Genomic DNA, 21,670 nt, shown 5'->3' on the forward strand with positions numbered 1-21,670 from the left:
CTCTACTCCACTGTCATGAGATGCTCATCTGGAATACTCTATCCAGATCTGGGGTTCACAGTGCAAGAAGATGACATGGACCAGTTAGAGCAGGTCCAGAGGAGGGCCACAAAAATTATCAGAGGGCTAGAACATCTGTCCTATGAAGACAGACTGGCAGAGTTGGGGTTGTTCAATCTGGAGAAGTTAAGTTTCCAGAGAGACCTCGTAGTAGCATTTCAACACTTATAGGGGGCTTATAAGAAACATGGGGACAGACTTTTTAGTAGGGCCTGTAACAACAGTTTTAAACTGAAAGAAGATAGATTTAGATTCAATATTAGAAAGAAATTATTTACTGTGAGGGTGGGGAGACACTGGAACAGGTTGCCCAGAGAAGTTGTGGATGCCCTGTCCTTGGAAGTGTTTGCAGTCAGGTTGGACAAGGCTTTGTGCAGCCTGATCTAGTGAAAGATGTCCCTGTGCATGGCGGTGGGGCTGGACTTTGTCTTTGAAGGTCTGTTCCAATCCAAACGATTCCATGATAGGTGAACAGACTGAAAATATGAGCTAACCAATATGGGTTGCTTACTACTCCACCTTCTAACCCAGCTTCAGCAGCAGCAGCTCTGTTTCCTCTTCATTGCTTTTGGATGTTTCTTTTTCCTTGACAATATCACCACTAGATTAACAGCAGTCCCCGCAACACAGTCCCTCCTAACCTATCTGAACCCTAAGCTTCAGTACTGTAGCAGCAATCTGCAAAACTAAGCTCCAAATTTGCTTTGTTTTGCTGATGAAACAAAACTGGGAGGAGTGGCTGATACACCAGATGGCTGTATTACCACTCACAGGGACCTCAGCAGGCTGGAAAAATGGGCTGACAGGACTTTCTTCAATTGCAACAAGGGGAAGTGCAAATGGAAGTACAAAGTCCTGCACTGGGAGGAACAATTCCATGCACCAATATATGCTGGCAGCTGTCCAGCTGGAAATCAGCTTTGCAGAAAAGGACCTGGGAGTCTTGGCAGACACCAAGTTGAATGTGAGCCATCAATGTGCCCTTGTGGCAAAGCAGGTGAATGGCATCCTGGGCTACATTAAACAAAATATTGCCAGCAGGTCAAGGCAGGTGATCCTTCTCCTCTACTCACCACTGTTGAGGCCACACCTGGAAGGAGTATTGTTCCAGTTCTGAGCTTCTCAGTACAAGAGAGACATGGCCATACTGCAGAGCATCCAATGATGGGCCTAGAGAAGGCTGAACAGTCCCCCCTCTCTCAGCCTGTACTCATACACAAGATACTCCAGTTCCTTAATCATCTTTGTAGCCCATTGCTGGATGGCCCAATGACGGGGAAAGAGGCAATGGGCACAGACTGAAACACGAGAGATTCCTCCTGAACATCAGAACACATGGGGGTTTTTTACAGCAATGGTGACAAGCACTGGCACAGGTTCCCCAGGGAGGTTGCAAATTCTCTATCCTTGAGGATACTCAAAAGCCGTATGGACACAATCCTGAGCAAGTGGTTCTAGGTGGTCCTGCTTGAGCAGAGGGGATGGACCAGACAACTTCCAAGGGTCCCTTCTAACACCTCAGGCATTCTGTGATTCTGCAATTCTTACTGCTTACCATTTTCTCCCTGTTTAAATGTGTTTTAGAAAAATGTGAGTCAGCTACTTTCATTGCTTAATTTTCTGCCCAAGTCCTTTGAAACATCTGTGTTTAGTTTGGTTCATTTGTTTTTTTTATTTCCTCTTCTTCTAAATGCTCAGGTTTTATTCTGACAGATAGCAAGCCACACTATACCCCAGTAAACAAACTTGAAAGTGCTCACTACTGCATCTCTAGGTAGTGAGCCAGGAATTGAGCCTTTGTAGTTTTGTAGAAGTCCTTTGAAAACACTATCCATGATGTGAACAAGACACAGTGCCTTGGGTGCAGGAAGAGACTATCCCTTCAGAACAAAGAAACAGTGTCTTCAGTAAACCTCTTTCATCTATAAATCACGTGAAACGTCATTGTACTACAGAGATGTAAGTCCACAGTGATACCAGGGGATTTTTACCAGTGCGTTTAACTGTAAATGTTGCAACTAATGTATCCATGACATTGCCGAGCTGCACAACGCTGTATTATGTACTTTAGCTAGTAGTAGAACGCTGCATTTTATAGTTTAGCTACTAAGTAGATAAGAACTGGTCTGAAACCAAGACATGGGCCAAGAGTGCTGAAACAGGGCCAGAAGAGAAGGTCAAGGAAAGGGTAATAATAAGAAAAGGAAGATGACGAAGAAGAGGATTAAGAAAGGATGGAGAAGTCTCCCAAATGACTACCAGAGGACCCCCAACCCATTATGCTACACATGCGTATAAAAGTGTAGATATGATACATAGTTCCTGAAACTGTAATGAGTATGGTAATAATTTCTCAGAAACATCATTAATATGTATAGATCAGCCATATATAGATAAACAGTGAACAAAGTCAGTATGCACATTGGGTGAAGCTTATCCCCTGTGTATCTGGTGCCAAAAATAAAGAATGCCTGCTTTCTAACCACTCTAAACTGGGTATTAGAGAGTTTTGTCTCCAATTTCTCGGTATTATTAGAAATCAAGTCTGGTTTCCTCTTTCCTCTTCAAAAAATAGGAAAAGCAATGCAGATTTCAACTGGCTCACAAAGACTAAAAAGACCACTTCATGCTTCGGTGCTGTCATTGCATTTTTACACTGAAATATACCTGTTTCGCTCTAAAATGTATGTCTTCTACAGAACTATGCTACACAGTTTTGTCACAGAATCCCAAACCTGGCCAACTGCCCTTTTCTCCTTGCATTAGAGATTAAACTACATTGTTTAATCTTGCTAAATTAAGGGAAGTTAGGATAAACACAAGCACAATTCCTCATGAACTTGCTCTACAAGGCTAGAAGTTCCTCTCTATCTAAAGAACGAAAATAAAAACTAGCTGCACTTACAAAGCTGCCACACTAACTTCTCTGAAATAAAATTATATATTTATTTATTGGCAGTGTACTTCGAGGAAAAACAATTCCATAGATGAATTACAACACAGGAAGAAATACAGATTCTAATGCAGGGGCAGCAAAATCGGTCACCTTCAAAGAGCCCACAGAATGCAACTGTAGCAGCCAGCACGGGTCAAAAGCAGTTATACTGAAGCCTGCATCTACCTAGCAAAACTCTAAATTCAATTTTTCATTACTACAACAGGAAAATGTTTGAAAACTCCTTAAACCCCTTATATTTAGTATTTGTGTCTTATTCTTTAGCTTGTCTTTTAGAATAGATTCTGTATTTCATGGGGATTTTTTCTTTAAAAAAGAACAACAAGAAAAATGAAATCTCTCAACAAAAGAAAGGCTTGGCTGTTATCAATTTGAATTGCATAGACAGTACCAGTCTACCTACAAGTACACACATAGCATTTTTTTTGAATCACAAGATCTCATCTTTAAATTTTAATACTGAAGTTCGCTTTACACCTACAGAACTGAGAAACAGGTCTTCAGTGCTCCCCAATATAATGCAAATAGCAAATATAAAAATAATTTCCACGTGTAGCTTATTAACTGCTGATTAGTTCCCACCACCACTATAGATCACATATACAGACTGCAAGGGAGAAAGCAGCACTCTGTCTTTTCCTTAGCACTATGCTGAGCATCAGCTGTAGTCTTTGCTGTACCTTTCTGTCTCACTTTAAACAGCTAGGTTTTTCTGCCCTTCCTTCTGGCATTCTGGAGGGCAATCTATGCACCAGAATTATAAAGATAAAGAGATACTACACTTCAGACCTCTTCAAAATGATCACTCTTGTAAACAGTAACGACAGATGTGGGTGACCCCACCCAAATGATTTGTCACCTCACCCAATGAATGAGCACATCAGCTGTTTTTCTGCCAAAATGATCAGCAATTAACTATTTAACAAAAGTTTAGTGATAATTGTGAAGTGGCAAGATTTTTAACATCCCATTGACATAGAGGGAACAATTATATAGTACTGCCAGCATGACTGGCACTTTCAAAAGAGCAGACCTGAACTAGCAGCCTAGCTATACTGTGGAGCCTCTGTGGATCGTCCCACACCGGCAGAGCCCTGCAGCAAGGATGCAGGATATTGCCAGCAGATGGAATTCTTCCAGTTCAGTGACATCTTCTCCCCAAGGTGCGTTAGCCCTCCACTGGAGTGTGTAGCTGCAACCACATAAGGGCTTTTGCCAACTGAAAAGTAGGGTTTTCTTCCCTCCTCCATGCTTTTAGGCAGTGTAAGTCAACCTAAAACTTAGCAGCTTGTACCAAGTTGACCAGACCCCTTGAAGCATAGCTAGAGCTTGTGTCAGCAGCTATGCTGGCAACACAACAAGCAGCCTATGAACTGCAGAAGCCTTTTTGCTAGCATAACCTTATATGTATATACACACATACAGCATTTTATGTATCAAATATACAAAATGATGTAATTTATATCATAATATATCATTAACAGTTATATACTACATATACTCTGTCATATAATTACATCACATATATTGCTTGTTTATACTTTCATATAAGAATGTAGAAGTTCTTTTGTGTGTTTGTATATATAATCTGTTTATAGGTATTACAGGGCTGCCTTAAGTACAGTTGCTGTCTTAAACAGTTTATAGCAAAAAAAGGAAATAGAAACAAGTCAGAAGAGCAAGTTCTAAGGGTCCTAGTATTAATAATGGTTGTGGTTTTTTTCCTTAGATTACATAATGTTGTGGGTTTTTTTCCTTAGGCTAAATTCTTAAGAAATAATGGACAAACAGCAAAGCTGAAGCTGCATTGGAGAAAAAAGACTATGCAACAATAGAGGACAGATGTCATCGGGCAGGAGGGAGTGGATGGGAAGAGTCAGAGTACAAACTGAAAAAATTATGCTTGTGCAGGAAAACATGTCTTCAGAGGACTTCCTGACTCTAAAGGAAAGTAACAAGTTCAAAACCACAATCCAAAAACCACAGAAGACAACCTTAAATTCTCTTGATCCAGACAAGACAAAGGCTGGTTTTCTGAAACCAGTTACATTCTTCTGATCACTGTCAAGAGTAAGTCAGTTCAAAACCAAAGCTTTTCTTTAATTTTGGTCCACTAGATACTGCTTTCTCTGAAGCCTCAGATGCAAGCCTTAAGTCACTAGAATGTAGCTGTCAGCAAACAGTACTTCCAGTTTGCAGAAACTGCCAGCAGTTTTTTTCTGTGGCAACCATAAGTTCCTACTAGTACTCACCTTCTAATCTCTAATCTACATTTTTGTCTTATTAGCTACTGTTAGCACACCGTTTCTGTGCAGCAGCACTTCAAAAGCATGGTCCTGCTGACAGCAGCCAAAACCAACTAGTTCAAGCATGCACCAACTTGGAAATGACTTAAAGATATTAATCTAGGAGGTTTTATTACTGACATGTGATTATCTTAAGTATTTAGTTTTCTTGCAGCCTCTTTCAGTCTCCAGAAATTTAAATCTGGCTGTAGATGAAGATAGTGATGATTGAGCAGAAAGGCTTTTTGCTAAATTAAAATCCTTAAGTTGAATATATTATTTTAAACTACACTCTTCACTCTTTTGTCCTAGCTACTTCTAACTACAACATTTCAGAGATATCAAGGAATGAAAAATATGAGAGTCATGAGAAAAGCATTACATGGATTTTTATTTACTGTTCCAAGCCACAGACCAGATTCTTTGAAATTCCCCGACACATTCTGTAACTACTTCCACCTACCAAATGAGAATCGCTTCTTAACATGCATTTGAGCAATCCACTTTTGCTAATCCTTGCTTTTACCACCTCAATACTACTGTTTGTAAGTATTTAAAGAGCTACAGTTAGCCAGCACCTTTCAAAACAGTACTGGACGTTCACAGAAAATAAGTGTTATACAAGATGCAACTTTGGAATAATGCAGTTACCAGATACCAGGAATGCTGTAATTGATACAAACTCTTCAGCATGCTGAAAAGTTGCAGCAAACTGCCCCCCAAACTGTGTCTTTGCCCTGCCTTTAATATTTCCTAAAGTTATCCTAAATGCCTATGCTAGCCTCGCCTTGTACAAGAACAAGGAAAGCAAGCTTCTCTCCCTTCTGTTGCAGTCCTCCCACACAGCCCCCTGTCCCAACAGTTTGCCTTGCTCTTCCCCCATGAAAAACATTGGGGGTTGCCGTTTTCTCGTACATCTCTAGTTTAACGTTTACAGTACTTGCGTCCCCCTGCACCTTCCTCCAGCCCCTTTGCGCTTACCTCTCTGTGCTTTCCTACCCGCAGTGACTCCATCTTTGCCACAGTTGCCCACTTACAGGTACATTTTGCCAGTGCAGTGCACACCACTCCCACTGGCACACTGGCAGTTCACTTCAGTTTATCAGTGTTTGCTTCTCAGAACCTAACCTTAGTTCCTTTCGGATCTGTATGCTTCAGTTTTTGCACCCTTCCCTCCTACCATGAGGTAGTCCAGTTTACAACCCTACATCATTCAGCATGTAAACACCTGATGCCTTTCTCTATTCTTACTTACGTTGCAGGACAACTCCAAGACCATGCTTTGCTTCACCCTTACTCAACTAACTTTGCATTTGATTTCATCTCGTGTGCATCAGTCCCAGCTGCATTTCTCTTTTTTCTGAGCCAACTGATTAATTCTTCCCCTCCAATTTCTTCCTCCTCCAAACCTACCATATCTCAGACTTCATTCAGGAGAAGCACTGAAGGTCACATCACATTTTTATCTCGGCCTACAGACTCCTCACCTACTCCACTTGTCTCATTTCAACTATGAACACAAAGCAGATGTTTGTAAGGGGGAAGAAGGTACGCTCATCACTTCAGTTTGTCTCCTTTTACTTCCTTGATAACTTTGGCAAAAAGTGAACATTCACAAAAACTATCTTCAAACATGGAAAACTATTCTGTCTGCATATGCTTTAAATGTCTCTAGAGGAAGCAATCCTTTCCACCAGGATTAAATAACCTACCTTTCTGTGCCAAAGAAATATATATGTATTTCTGCTCCTCTGCCTCAACCATTTTCAAAGGCAAACTCATCCCTAACCCCCATTTTGCCTTTCTGGTAGCCCTTCCATAGTCTCGTTATTAAAGCTCACTGAACACACTTTCTGTAAATCCTTGCATTTAACTGTACTATTCCAGTATTTTGACTAAATTTTGGTCCTTTCCATTCCACCAAAACTGTTCCTTCCAAACCAGTCTAACAGAGTCATTTAGAACCAAGATCACAAAAAGAAGAAATTGTCTCTTCTGCCATATCAATTTCCTCTGCTTCTATCTACCTAACCCTTCCTGAAACCACATTCTCCATTGACTTCTCTAGTCTTCTGTTTACTACTGCCACATACACAGGTTTTCCTATCCATCCCACTTGCACCTTTCTCCTGCTGCAAAACAGACCAACTTACATCTCTACACCATTCAACATGCACATCCCACATCCCCAGAATCTGCTCAGTAGACAGTAATCCAACAAGTGGTACCAGCTCACCACTGGTACCTCACATGCTCATCTCATCAGTCTACCTTCTCTCTGCATTCACAGTAGCGGCTTATCTTCAGGTTTGATGTCTAGCTACCCACATTTTTTTTCCCAATCATCTCCCTTTCACTTATTTCTTGAAACATGTTTAGCTTCACAAATCCGTAACCATATACTTCGTCTCACCTTTGACTTGTAACTTAGAGACTAGATCTAAATAAGAGCCACCTAAAGATCTTCTGCCTTTCTTTCTGCCCAAGATCCAAGATGCAACTTTTCTACCCACCCACATGTCAAACTTTGCAAGGTAAGTGAGGTCTGGGTTGCAACTCAATTACATTTGACTTTTGAATGCAGTTTTCCTCTCTTCAGCATGACTGAAGACATCTTCTCCAGTAAATTATTGTCTCATTTTGATACTACTCTCCTCTATATTGCTGCTCCAAGGTTCTCCATTTCCCCAGCAGTTCAGAGTGCACAAAATGTGTAAGGAAGGGCACGGGGGTGGGGGTGTCAAGTGGAAACCAAGTTTGGTTAACACTATCTCTTCATTCACATTTCACACACCTTCTCCCAGGTTGTCTGTTTTGTGTAGGACAAGCTACCAATACACATCAATAATGCTCTCATTTTTTCCTCAAAACGTAGTGGCACTAACAATAAAAATCTAACCATTGTTTGGGGACTGGTATTTTGAGAATACCAATTGTCATGCTGACAAATACCTTCCCTTGCAATCTAATTTAAACTTAAGTTTACAAGTCTGGAGCCTTTGTATTCTGAAAGCACCTACCATGACAGAATCCTAGCATGTAATTAACATATCTATGTATTTTTAAAAGAACAAAATATGACGAATAAGCCAGCATGTTGCCACACAATAGAGTTCCTATTGCCAGAGTTCAGTAATTTAGACACGAGGTTAGCTAGTTTATGTTAGAAGTGAGTACACAGTGTCTTGTGCTCACTAGATCTCATTTTATTTAAAAGAACTAGGCAATTTCCCCTCCCTCTACACATAATACAGATCATGGCTGAGGAGGATCTGAAGTAATGCTACAGCTGCTTAGCTCTTCCCTTCCACTAAGTTCTGCATTCATTTCTGCTCTAGTCTGTATTTCTATTTTATAATGAAACACATAGCCTAGTTATTTATAGGCTTTCTAAGGATTAACTACACACTCATAAGAATAAACCCTCAAGAGGTTAACCTCATCCTCTTAAGCTTCACACACTACAATCCCAGAGATAGCTGGCAACCACAGCCAAGAAAGAAAAAATAATCCCACATCTTGCTAATCCTTTAGCCAATCACCTCATGCAACAGTGGAGAGGCCTCTCCGAGGCCTACAACTCAATCTGTCTCAAGAGTACTGTCAAATCCAAAAGATACACATTTCACAGAACCATTAGCAATCCACCTCAAAAGGCAAAATAAGACATACCTGGCTACCCGGTGCAATGCTGAAAGATTCCAGTTTGCTACTTTTATTTCCTATTTATGTATTTGCGTACTCTACCCAATTTATTAATTTGAAAGTAAATCTAACAAATTTTGCATTGTTTACATCTAGATAGACCCATTTAACCATCTCTTATGCTTCCTAGCATGAACTCTGTGTACCTTTGATTCTCCAGCCAAACCATATCTCTCTCAAAAAAAACCAAACAAAAACAACAAACAAAAACCCCCACATTTTCAAGTTAAACAATAATAATTACTTAAATTTTTCATACCATAATCAATTCTCCCTTTTCTCCCTTAAACCCAAAGAGCTGCAGCAGTGTCAAGGAGTTAATGGATGCACTTAAGTCAAAGGTTTCTGGTTTTTTTATTACCTATCTAGCAAAATTGCTACTTCATTCAACTTTAATAAATATTAAACTGTGCCATTAAAAAAAAAAATCAGCAAAGAGGTTGTTTAGCCACTCTGCTAGCCCACAGCTGGAAATTAAGGCCTTCAAGAACATTCACAAAAAGTATAAGATCAGAGGTAGGACTGTTAATAACTACATGTCATCCACAGTCCTTTCCTGAAGTAAGAACTTTTAATCAACACAGAGGATTAACATTTATTTCTTACAAACCCATAGAGTCTAACTATTATTTCCTTTTTTTTCTAAATCTGTCAAATTCATTCATTCACTTTTGTATATGCTCAATATACACAGATTACAAAGCCTCACTTCTGACTTCGTAGGCAAATTCTCTGAAAAATCTCTGTCCCATAAGATTACAAATCCCTACCCTCACAGTCTGTCCTCTAATAGGCTTCCATTTTCTCAACTGGAAATAAAAAAAAAGTATAAAATAAATATAGCTCAAAATCATCTTGTATTTCAAAAAGTTGTTCCCACTAATTAAAGGCTTGTTCCCTTCGAGAATTCACATATAGGCCAGCAGCAACAGTAACTGCTCTAACTCAGGCAAGCCAATTGGGAAGCTCTTAAATCATTCAGCGTCAGGCAACAACTACCTATAAAAAGAGAAGGGGCGGAGGAGTATGTCTCTGTGTGTGTGTGTGTGTGTGTGTGTGTGTGTGTGTGTGTCAAACCCCAACAGAAATGCAGACTTTTATCTAATCAAAAGAAACTACACAAGTGAACATCAGCTAAGAAAATTAAAGTTTCCTCATACCCTCAAAATTTATTGTACATAAGTATCCTTGGTAGTATGACTCCAGAAGCTACTCGGTTGCATCTTCTACCGTTATAGATTGGTCGAGCCTATTTGCATTCTGAAAAGGAGTTGCATGATCTTTCATGCTCATAATAGGTGTCTAAACCGTTAAATTACTATTTCTTTTCTTATCTTGAAAGACACTGCACTTTAACAGCATGGCCCTTCCATTGTTCTTTACACCAAGTCATGTCCCTGAACAATACCGACAGCTGCTATCAAACTGGGCTGTGCTCACTCTCAGTGCAGCTGCCGCTTGTAGGAACAGACAGGCTTCTGATGTGTGTTCCCCCTCTGGGGAGAGGGCTTGACATGCTGCGTGCTCCGTGAGGGGGAGCAAAGGTCCACTGAATTGTCAACCCAATTTTATGCTATTCAGTTTTTCCAGGATATACACCATCCCTTTCAAACAAAATCAAGCATATGTCAAAGCACGAAATTCATTGTGTGGCACAAGATAATTATTGATCATGTAGACTGTAAAAGATCACTGGAACATACATCTAATTTTAGCATTATGTATATGCATGCATCTACACAGTCCAAGAAATTTTGTGCCCAACAAGTTAATTTCCTCATTCACAGTTTTGGATTTGTATGGAATCATTCAGCAGTCTTTCAGAAGACAGAAGAAAAAGTATCTCTTCTAGTGAATCTTTGATAATTTAAAAGGAAAAAACATGGAGGGTTCTATTCCTGCTTCCAAACAGGTTCCTCTCCCCACCCCCAAAAGAGAAGTTCTTAATTGCACGCGATACTTAATAGATCCTATTGCTTTTAAGACTATTGTGCCAACTTTAAAAAGCGGTACATGACATGCTAGAGATAGCAAAATTTGGTTTGGCTAAATAGCACTATTCTACATCCAGTAAGAATGTTTTAAAATATGTTCCAATACATATTTCTATTTACTGCATATATTTATTTATTTTTTTCTTTAAAACTAGTTCATTAAAAAGAGGTTTCCATTCTATTTTCATCCTAAAGTAATTCATTTTTTAAAATTGCAAGAAAGTACAGTTCTCTAATCTTTGTTAATCAAATACCACAAATGTACATGTGTTGTATTTCAAAGATCAAATCAGGTATTCATAAAGTAATTCATTACACAAGCAAAACATAGAGAAGATTGTGACGAATACAGATGTAATTGTGTGGGTTTCTAAGATGTGATTAGTAAATCAACTAAGTAACAGTCAAAATTTGATACGAAGGGAAAAACAGCACAGATTTTAAGGGGGGGGGGGGTATGTTTATGCAAAGCTAATCTGTCAAGTGTAATAAAGCAGCTTGAATAAAATTTAAGCTGAAAATCCACTGAAGCTCCCCATTTCAGGGAGGAAAAGCTATTAAAAGGAAATGAAGGTCACCCTCCCAGTTTATTTCACCTAATTGACTGCCAACAGCTTACCACAGGCAAACCGACTGCAGATCTGCAATTGAGAAACTGATGAAAGGAGGGTTTTCAAGCTGAGGCTCATTCTTTTAATCCTCCCTCACTCTTTTTTTTTTTCTTCCATCTCCAGTTGGGATGTAATTTTAAGCACAGATGGATTAACTGGTTCCATTGTCTGTAGATGTCATTGGACTATGGCACTGTTAATCCGTACAGCAGCATGTCTAATTATCATTACAAAGTGTCTGAGGGAACTATAAAGACCAGCAGGGCATCTTCTCACAAGCAATTAACATAAATTGATAAGTGAGTAATTTGAATCTGCTCAAGGCGCTCACATATGAATAAAATCAGAAAGGACGAGTTCTTGTTTCAGCTACTTCTTTCACTTAGTCTGGAAGGGCAGAAAACATGAGAAATATTCTAGACTTAGTGGCAGGGGACATGAACTCATACAGTGGAAGAAATGTATGGTTCAAAAAGTTCATTAATACAAAGCAAATGACTTGTGATTGACAACCAGTCACAAGCAAGTAGTATTAACTTATTTCAGCATATTTAGCACATACTTAGTGAAAGGCTATTAGAACACTGTGTCAGACAATTAATACTACTTCAAAAGCAAGTGAAGTTTCTTTTCAGTAGTTTGCTAATTTAAAATTCATGAAAGATTCACAAGAAAAGGAAAGAAAGAAGAATGAATAGTTGTACAGGCTCCAAGAACCCAAATGTCACAAAAAGCATAAGGCAAAGGTAACTACATCAACTGACATCCAATGCCTACAAATAAACAAGCATCATTATATATCTTGCAGGGAAGGTTTCGTTACACGCAGCATCACTGCACAAAACTATGTACTGGCAAAGTAAACTATTAACATTATCCCTACTAAAAACTGTGTGAAGTAAGGCAAACACTTCAGCAACACTGGGTATCACAAAGCATTAGATATCAAAGCACTATGTGTATTTTAAAAATAGCAAAGCAGTAAGATATGAAAGCAAGTTATACACACTGTAGGAGGTAGACCTGGAAGGCCACGTACCCCGATGATGGCATTCAGTTCAGCCATGGTCACTTGTTTGGCACGTTCTACAGCTTGGGCCACTTGCTGCTGATGCTTTTAAAAGAAGAAAGGGTATGGGGAAAAATTTGTGTTAAGGTATTGATCACACCAAATCAAACCAGGACCACAAACACGTGAATAACTGGTTCATCTGCAGAAGCCCAGGCTACATATTACAAGACATCTTACACAGGTAAAAGTGCCCAGTTTCTTACCTATTCAAAAGCAAGCAAGAGCCCTGAAGGCAGCAAGCTCATCTATTCCCCCTTCAGTATTGATTTTCTGGCAAATGAATAATTAGGTTCTAATTGAGTTGACAGGACAATAATGTCAACTTCACATTAGTGTCACTTTTAACACATATATATTTTGTGCCTACACAGCAAAACCTACTGAAATTTCAAATATGGACAAGTGCTTCACTTAACGAGAACTACAAACACTCTTTGTAAACTGTAAAGTTTGGCAAGGCTTATCCAAAATAACAGGCTTCAAAATCTAACAGCAGCTGCCCACAATATGCTACAATCACAATCATGCAGACCACATGCAGGTTTGTAACATTAAACACTGTTTTGAATGTGAGCTAACTATTCATTATATTAATTGTAATTTTATAATTTATATCAAAATATAAACTTGATATAAATTATGTAGACAAGATAAGCGTGCTTATTTCACTAGATTCACATTTGACAACTGAATATCAAATAACCAATCACCACGATTAGAAATGAAAGCATTTTGTTGCATTGGCAGTATTTTACAGACTCCCACTCTCCTCAGGCAATGAAATAGACTGAGCCATTGTCACTAGTTTGAACTTAAGATTTGTTAGACCAAATTAGCAGGGGGTTTGCACACTTCAACTATAACAGATGTTCCTTACACTTGTGTATTGTGATAAAATTAACATCTTAAAACTAGCTAATTTGCAAACAGAAAGGCAACATAATTGCACTTTAACAGATGAACAGTTTTACTTACTTCCTGAGACAAAAACGGGATGACTTGTGCACAAATTGTGTTCAATCTCTTGGCGATTTCTGTCTATAAAGGAAAAGTAGTTTGATTAAAACTGTGGTTTAGTGCTTTTTTTGCCATATATTAACTAGTGTACAGGATTACATTAACTTCACATGGTGAAGAAAGTAACAGAAATCCACATCTTCATACTACTGGCATACAAAAACAGCTAATATACATATAAACCCAGATGAGGACAGAGATTTAGTTAGCTACTCTAGGACATCTGCCATGTCTAAAGCACCTAATCTGAATACATGTTTAGGCACAAATCTGGTCCTTGTACATAGCTCATTAACAAGTGGAGCATTTTTGAAATCCATTAAGTCCAAAATAAAGCTTTTCAAAAGATAGATTTATTACTCAAATTATTAAACAGCATAAAATGATGGTGACAGGCATAGAAGAAAAATGTTTCTTTCATGATCAATTTTATCTGCCTATCCAAAGGTAAAATTAATTTTTGCTGACAGAAACACACCATAAGGAGTACAAAAGAAATACCAAAACAGAAGTGAGGCAGAATGGAGACAAAAGATACAGACTTCAAGATTTCCATATTGAGAGAGAATTAAAATAATGCAGACAAGAAAAAGAATCAGATTAGAAAATGTGATAGTCAATAACAGCAAATTAGTGAAGCCATGAGTAACAGGAGAACAATAAGGCTAGGAACCAGCAGAGAACAGAACAATCCTTCGCTAAAAGCAGCAGAGAAGACAGCAGGACAAAGTGTTTGAGTCCCACTTTTCAATAGCTTGATGTATCTCCCACTTATGGCATGTCAACTTGAGCATGGGATTTCTGGTGGGGTACAGTGATCTTCTCTCATTACACAGTTTTACCCCTGCTTACAGCTTTTCAGACCCATACAGAACCTATTCAGAACTACCATTATAATTAATCCCCAAAGGTATTTGCACAACTCCTAGTTTTCCTTAAAAACACCTCCTGCAGTCACTGTAGCACAGTGGCAAAAAACCAAAATTAGTGTCCACATCTGAACACAGCCTACATACAGGACATTCTGAACAGCTTTTTTCACTCTGCCATATCATTAATCCATATAGCTATTTCTTGGGGGTTTTGTTTTAAGACACAAGAAATAAAGAGATCCCTGCTGAAAATCATTAGGCCTTCCATGAAGGACATACATAAACCTGAGTAAAGATAAACTCTTTCAAAGAAGTCAGATGAAAACATTGGTAACCATTCTGCTGAGACTTTCCCTGAGCCCTCCCATCATCCTGAGTTTTTTAAGACACTGTGATATGCTGATCCTTATATATGAGCAAAGCAGTAATCAGGATACAAAAGCCAGCCTCTGCTTTTGTCTCAACAGACAGGTGATTTGGGATCTAAATACAACTGGCAAGCTTTAACACCTCTTTTCCCACCTCTGAGAGACACAGGGGAAATACTTGATAGCACTGAGATTTGTAAAACACCATCTCTCTCTGACATAAGCTGAAGTTCTCCACCTGACCAAAGTCTGGCATTTGATACATCCACCATAAAGTTCTGCGGACAGAAGAGTCTCCAGAGCAGTTCTGGGATGGTTTCTTCTTAGGACAAAAAGGTTCCCCTTCAATAAGGGCAATGAAATGACAGCTGCTTTACAGCTAACCCTTCTTACCTCACAACAAGGGGAACAGACCTCTGCTCTGAATAGAAACAGCTACTGTTTCACACAGTAAGTACCACAGCAATCTGTTTCTGTTTCACTTGTGCCACAACCACAGAATACCCACCATTCCGTGCATTACCCTTAGTACTACATATATATCAGCAAAGGCAATACAAGGAAGCAACCAGTTTAACTATTATAAGTTATCAGACTTAAGTATTACCAAATCTGTTGGTACTTTCAATGGCTGTTATCAAGGGCAAAAAAAAACCCAACACAAACACCAGCACACAACCCTTGAGAATCTATGTACCAAAGGGCATTTTTCCACATACCTAGTATGTGTCTCCATAAAGCAAGGTATGTCAGCTATGAAAAAAAAAGTCTGTTGGCTCCGGTATGTCAGCTATGAAAAAAAAAAGTCTGTTGGCTCCCAGTCTGCTTGGCTGATGTTTAGCTGAGACATTTAGGGTCCAAGAAGTTAATTGCCTTAGACCAATGGGATCACCTTGGTTTTCAGAATAGAAGCCAGGATTAATCATAGCAGGTGATGAGAGCAAAATAAAAACTCATTTGGTTTCTACTGAGAAGTTCTTTGGCCTGAATGGCCTACATAAGTGTCCCTTTACTGTAATACTGAAATAAGTATCCTTATAGCTGTAAGAAAAAGATAGATCTATTTTCAGTACAGTCCATAAAATATGCAAGTTGTCCATGTCATTGGGTTTTACTGGACAGGATCAAATATATGAGCTTCACTAATAACACAGCATACAGGACAGCACACAGTAAGACAAGAAAACTCAACATCATGTGATAATTACCAGTCCCAACACAGGTTGATAAGATTTTTTTTAAAAAAAATTTCTAATAAAAGGGGGCATAATCAATTTTTCCCCTTTCACAGTCAACCTTACTTTAAAATTATTATCCCCAGTACTATCATACCCAACTTAATATCAGAACTGAAAAAAATGTGTCCTTCTGAGTTTGTCTTTACCAAAGCAGGGCATCACTGATGACCGTAAGTGAACAGCATCCTTAATATTCATCAACAGTGCTTGGTAAATTTAAATGCATATTCCATAAATAAGTTTATTTTGAGATTTGTTGCTTCTGTCACAAGTGCCAGTTGAGATATTTACACTGAAAGTAAACTGAAAAGACTATTCCATGCTTCATAACAAAAATCTGCTTGCATTTAAGAGGCAGTCTGCCTGCTAGTCCCATTTGCCACACACAATTAAGGTACTTAAAATTATTTAACCACCGTGATATTTCATATGCCTCCTGTTTGCTGTGCTCAAGTGTTTAGTAAAAAAAATTCTTACTCAAAAACATGTTAAGAAATGTTGTTTTTTCTCTAGTGAGTTGTGAAAGTTAGGTTTTAATGTACAATTCACCTACTCTTGCCCATCAGGAGTTGCAAGAGGTTGTTTTCAGAACTGAGAAAAAGGAACTTAATTTAAATATAAAACCAGTTGTTCAAGAGGCAACACAGATTCACCTTTCAAGATGAAATATCTTCGAGTATACGTATGTGTGTGTATATATATATATATATATTCATTCACTCTTGAAAGCAAACACCTATTTTGAAGGAGTCCAGGAAAGCTTCCTTAATCAAGTCTAAACATCAGTAATCGGTGGCATTAGAGTAAGCTATATATTCAAGATTCGGGGCTCATGCATTTGAAAGTCTTAAAAGTAGGGTACTTATCAGTTACTTCTAGAGGCCTCCCAATGCAACATCGCTATTATTAACTGCTGATCTTGGGACATATAGGGCAGTCAGAAGAATGAGTCAACAAACAACATTTTGCAGAAAGCTGCTCGAGCATTGAGAAACATGACTGATTGGCCATGTTCTTTGACTCCTTGCTAAAGCAGACTGTAGAAGCCTGCATCTCTCATGAAAGCCCTCCTAGCTCTATGGCAGCTCTTAGCAAAGCATCTGAAGTGCCCTTAATTGTTTGTGTTCTTAATGCAGAGCCTCTTGAATACATTCATTTCTAATAGAGGACTTGAGTGTCAGGCCCATCCAAGAATGACAAAACTACATCATTCACTGGTTCTTGCTGTTATAATGACTGTCTTTTGATTTATTTGCAAATGACAAGCTTGTCAGACCCCTGACTGAAGTGCTACCCTCCTTTCTGAAGTACCATTAAAAATTAACATGAAGGAATTCAGCTGCATTTTGTAAAATTAAGTTCAGCTGACAGATCTTTTTCTTCACTCATGTAAATTTTTTGCCTCCATTCCATCTAATTAAAGACTTAAATGTTTTGACCTAACCATTGCCAAACTCGAGTGTTTGTACTTAAGTTAGTCTCTTGCTAAAATGAATTCTTAACATAATGACAAAGAACAAAGCAGCCAGACTAGTTACTAAATATAATATTCATTTAAACATCATTTTACTATGCAGTTAAGAAAGAGCTTGTACATACAACTGATTTTTTTTCCTTCATTGTTAAAAAAAAAGTATTTAAGTGTTTTCCTCTACAGTAGTCTATTCCAGATCATTTTGCATTTTGACAGCCTGTACTTTCCAAAGCACCATGTAAGATACTACGTATATCAACATGATTTCTTAAAAAACTACAGCTTTTTGCACTGGAATAAAAAGAAGAAAGTATAATACAAGTACCCAGACTCTGACTGTTTTTCTCAGTACACCTAATACCCACGCATATTTAATCACTTAATGCTGGAAGTCCCAGCCTACAGGGACCATCACTCTCACTTCCAAGTGAAGAATGCAACCTTTCTCTGAGGAGAATTAATCAATCACCTTTCAGCTTCAAAGGTTTCACCAATAATAATTTTGGGTTTGCTCCAATCAGTGTCTACCATACATGCTGCAGTAGTGACTTTAGCTTTAGTGACTAGCATCCATGGTGATCAAAAGCAAAAATTAAGTCTGTGAAAACAAACATGTTGTAAATCAGCTGTACTGTGACAACTGCTCTGTTATTAGTGCCAAGATTCCTCAAAGCTGTCCAGACCTTCCTTTACAAAACAATGCTCAGTTAAAACTGTCCACTGTATGTCAGAAGCTTGTTATTCTTTCTTGTAAACTGCACTTCCTATACCACAGTTAAGTCAGTATTTGAACTCACTCCACCACCACTTCTTAAGGACAGGTTTATATATTCGCATTTATTACATCTTTATTTACTTCAGTTACTTTAACGCAATTTTGAGAATCATTTTTGCCGTTACATTAGGAAGAATACAGTTTAGGAACAACATGATTAAAAGTAAAGCAAGAAAATCCAAAGTTCTGATGACACACACAAAGTCCTGACCCATTCCTTTAAAGCAAAAGAATCACAGAATCAGCCTTTAATGCAGAAATAATTTACTGTCAAATCACATTCACAAAAGCTTTAGAAGGTAATTCTTCAGTACTCTGCCTCTACTTAACACTTTCAATACAAAGAAAGCCAAGTACAATACTGAACTCCTTCAGGGAGAACAAAATGGACTTCCCGCCATTTACAGCATGTAACAGTAATCCACTAAGGAGTAAAGGTCAATGTTGCACTTTTGGTCATTACTGAATCATTTGAGATTATCTATGGTAAGGATGAGAAGAAAATCGAAGGCTATGAGAATGCTGCAAATGGCTTTACCTCATACCAACTTTGATCTCCATCTGTCTAACAGACCTATGGATAAAAGCCCTCTTTATGGAACGTGCTTGACCATTTTTTTCATCCCTGTTGCAACCCAGAAATCAGTTAAATATTGCATACCAGAAGTCCTTGAGTAAGAAACTGCATGTATATATATTAGTCTTGATCTAAAGTTAGTACTGATTTAGTATTTTCAGTATATTCAGTAGAATCATCAAAACAACCAGTATACTTAAACGATGTAGCCTTTATTCTTTTTGTGACAGAGATCTTCCAAGACAGCAAAAAGCACACACAGGCCAATTCCAAAAAAACCATTTTGGTGCGCTTAGCCATGTGCATGCTGTTAGAACTTCGCTGCAGGAAGACTCAAGCACTTCCAAAAATTGCTAAGAATTCAGGGGGCGAGGGTGTGTTGGAGGTATAATTAAAACTCGAAAGTTAAATATTCAAAAATCTCAAACTATTAAGGCTAGCATTCCATGAACTTTGCTGTTAATGAGTTACTGAATCCATGCTGGGCACTGAGATATGCATATATTGTTAATGTCCTTTTATGTAAAACTAATACACTACAATCTGTTTTGGCAACGGCTGCAAAAGGGAAAAAAGATAACATGCCACTTAAAAGTTTAGGCCCCCATAGTATATCAATGTCAAACAACAGTGTGTCAGGCTAAGATTCAATTCAGGTAAGTGCCACTGCCAAGTTTTCTTGTTCCCAGACGTGCTTTGAGATTATTTTATTGCTTAAAATTTAATTTGTTCCAACTTGTGTCTCCATGACAACGTTGGCTAACCCTGCAAATCATTTGGATAATTGGATATCTTATCTTTCTATTGCTCTCAAATCAAATGATTCTGCTAGAAATGCAGCAGCCAATCAAATTTACAGGCCTCCTGAGTAATTCACTCACACAAGTAGCCACATTCATCTCCCTTTTACCGCCATATTAAGCACCCCACGACAAACTGTGGAAGTTGGCCTTCAAATTCAGTTTTAAGTTATGAACACTGTCATTACTAATATTCTTACCAATAGGAGAAGGTGGGAAGGTTTATTCTCAAAAGATACTTGAAATTCAATCTGACAAGTGGTAATGGGTAACGCTCATTTCAGCGACAGCAACAATCTCTGCATTTTGGGCATAAACTCTCAGTTTAACATGACATAGCATTAACAAATACAGCTTCCCCTCTGCCCCGCATTTGTACTACTTATTTTAATTGCGAGGTTAGCCACCCACAAAATGATATTAAAACCCCAGAAGACTGGCATGAAAAATCTTTAGCTATGAAAAAAAACAAACCACCACCATATTGCAAGTGGGAGTGTGGAGAGGAAGAAGTAACAGAAGCATTAACAGAATAAAAACTCAACACAGTAAAACCACAGAATGCTAGTTTCCAAAGTGAAATTAGTATTTTTTAATGCAGTACCTAAACTACACTTATCTGAATCCTCTTAGATGTCAGTTTAAATTACAGAAAGGTCGTGTTAATTTAAACATAAGCTACTTGAAATGCACCAGTCAACAGCTACACTTGCCAAACATCTAGTACAGGTTTGGACCTCGTTCAACTGTGAAGTGACTGGATATATTTCAGATGTCTAATTTCAATGCTTTCTATAATAATAGAGAAAGGCTGCTGTTTAGCTCTCAATGAACCACTGTACACAACTGCCCATCCCATTTGCAGCTGTAAATCCTGTTGAACCCAAGCCAACTGGCAACAAAGAAGCTGTTGTCAGGATGTTAAAGTGCTCTTTTCACACACCTTCACCAAGTCAAGACTCTTCTTAAACTTGGCTAAACAGGACAGTTACCACATTTCTCCTTTAATCCAACTTTAGCCCATCTTGCTCAATCACTTGAAACTACAAAAGGTGTGTTTATCCAAATTTTAGTTCCACAGCTTAGTTTCCATGCCTAAGCTAACCTTCAATACACACAGAAGTACTTAAATCTCTGAAGTGTGCACACAGCTTTATTTTACTTTCAAGTTGCTTTCCAGCACACTCAGTTCCCCCTTCTATTTAGATTCCATGAGATGCTGAGCAAGTCAGAAGCTGACTCAAATCCAGGAGAGGTATTGCCACCTTTGCTTCCAGTAGCACGCTTTCTTCAAACCATGCTAGAGACAGTTGGACTTGTCCAACATCTCAACTAATAAGTCAAGCAGAAAATACTACTACAGGAGGGAAAGGACCAACTTAGTAAACCACCATGTCAGCAGGTTAAATAGGCTCACAGGAGGCATTGCTCACGTACCGATACAGCCCAGAAGGTGAGAACCAAGCTGGGAGCAGACGTTTTTGGGGGACACAATAAGCTATCAGATGAGCTCCCTTCCTCCCACAGGACTGCACTTTCATGTGCTCTTATCGTGCTCTAGAAGCAGCACAGTCTCCAAAATTGTCCAGTATACTTTGCATTATTACCATTAAGGACATTAAGAGCTGCATTTACTCTGGACAACTGAGAAACACTACACTATATAAGAACAAGGAGGAGACAAAGAGAAGAAAAAAGAAAGAAGGCATTAATAAAAGCAGTATATCTGTAACTGCTACACCTCTATCAGAAGAGAGCTCTGTTGGCTTTGCATTTAGTTTAGGACATTATTTTAAAACTGCTTCCTATTTCATTCTCACTCCCACAAATTTCTGCATACATCCTTGCAGCCCTTGCCACACTAAG

At 38.5% G+C, this 21,670-nt stretch overlaps 1 protein-coding gene across 6 annotated transcripts in view; it reads right to left on the reverse strand.

Annotated features, from left to right (window-relative positions):
• The window catches only part of LOC308056274 (transducin-like enhancer protein 1), a 94,172-nt gene that overhangs the window by 55,247 nt on the left and 17,255 nt on the right, over positions 1–21,670 (reverse strand). For 4 of the 6 annotated variants that reach the window (XM_080371370.1, XM_080371369.1, XM_080371365.1 and 1 more), the window contains exons 5-6: positions 13,659–13,721; positions 12,621–12,725 (exon numbers count right to left, since the gene is read on the reverse strand). In XM_080371370.1, coding sequence (XP_080227496.1) covers positions 12,621–12,725; positions 13,659–13,721 — 168 coding nt within the window. The remainder of the gene's footprint in view (positions 1–12,620; positions 12,726–13,658; positions 13,722–21,670) is intronic. The other 2 variants (XM_080371368.1, XM_080371367.1) reach the window with 1 other exon arrangement.

The sequence above is a fragment of the Falco punctatus genome (genome assembly GCF_963210335.1).
Source record: "Falco punctatus genome assembly, chromosome: Z".
Classification (NCBI taxonomy): domain Eukaryota; kingdom Metazoa; phylum Chordata; class Aves; order Falconiformes; family Falconidae; genus Falco; species Falco punctatus.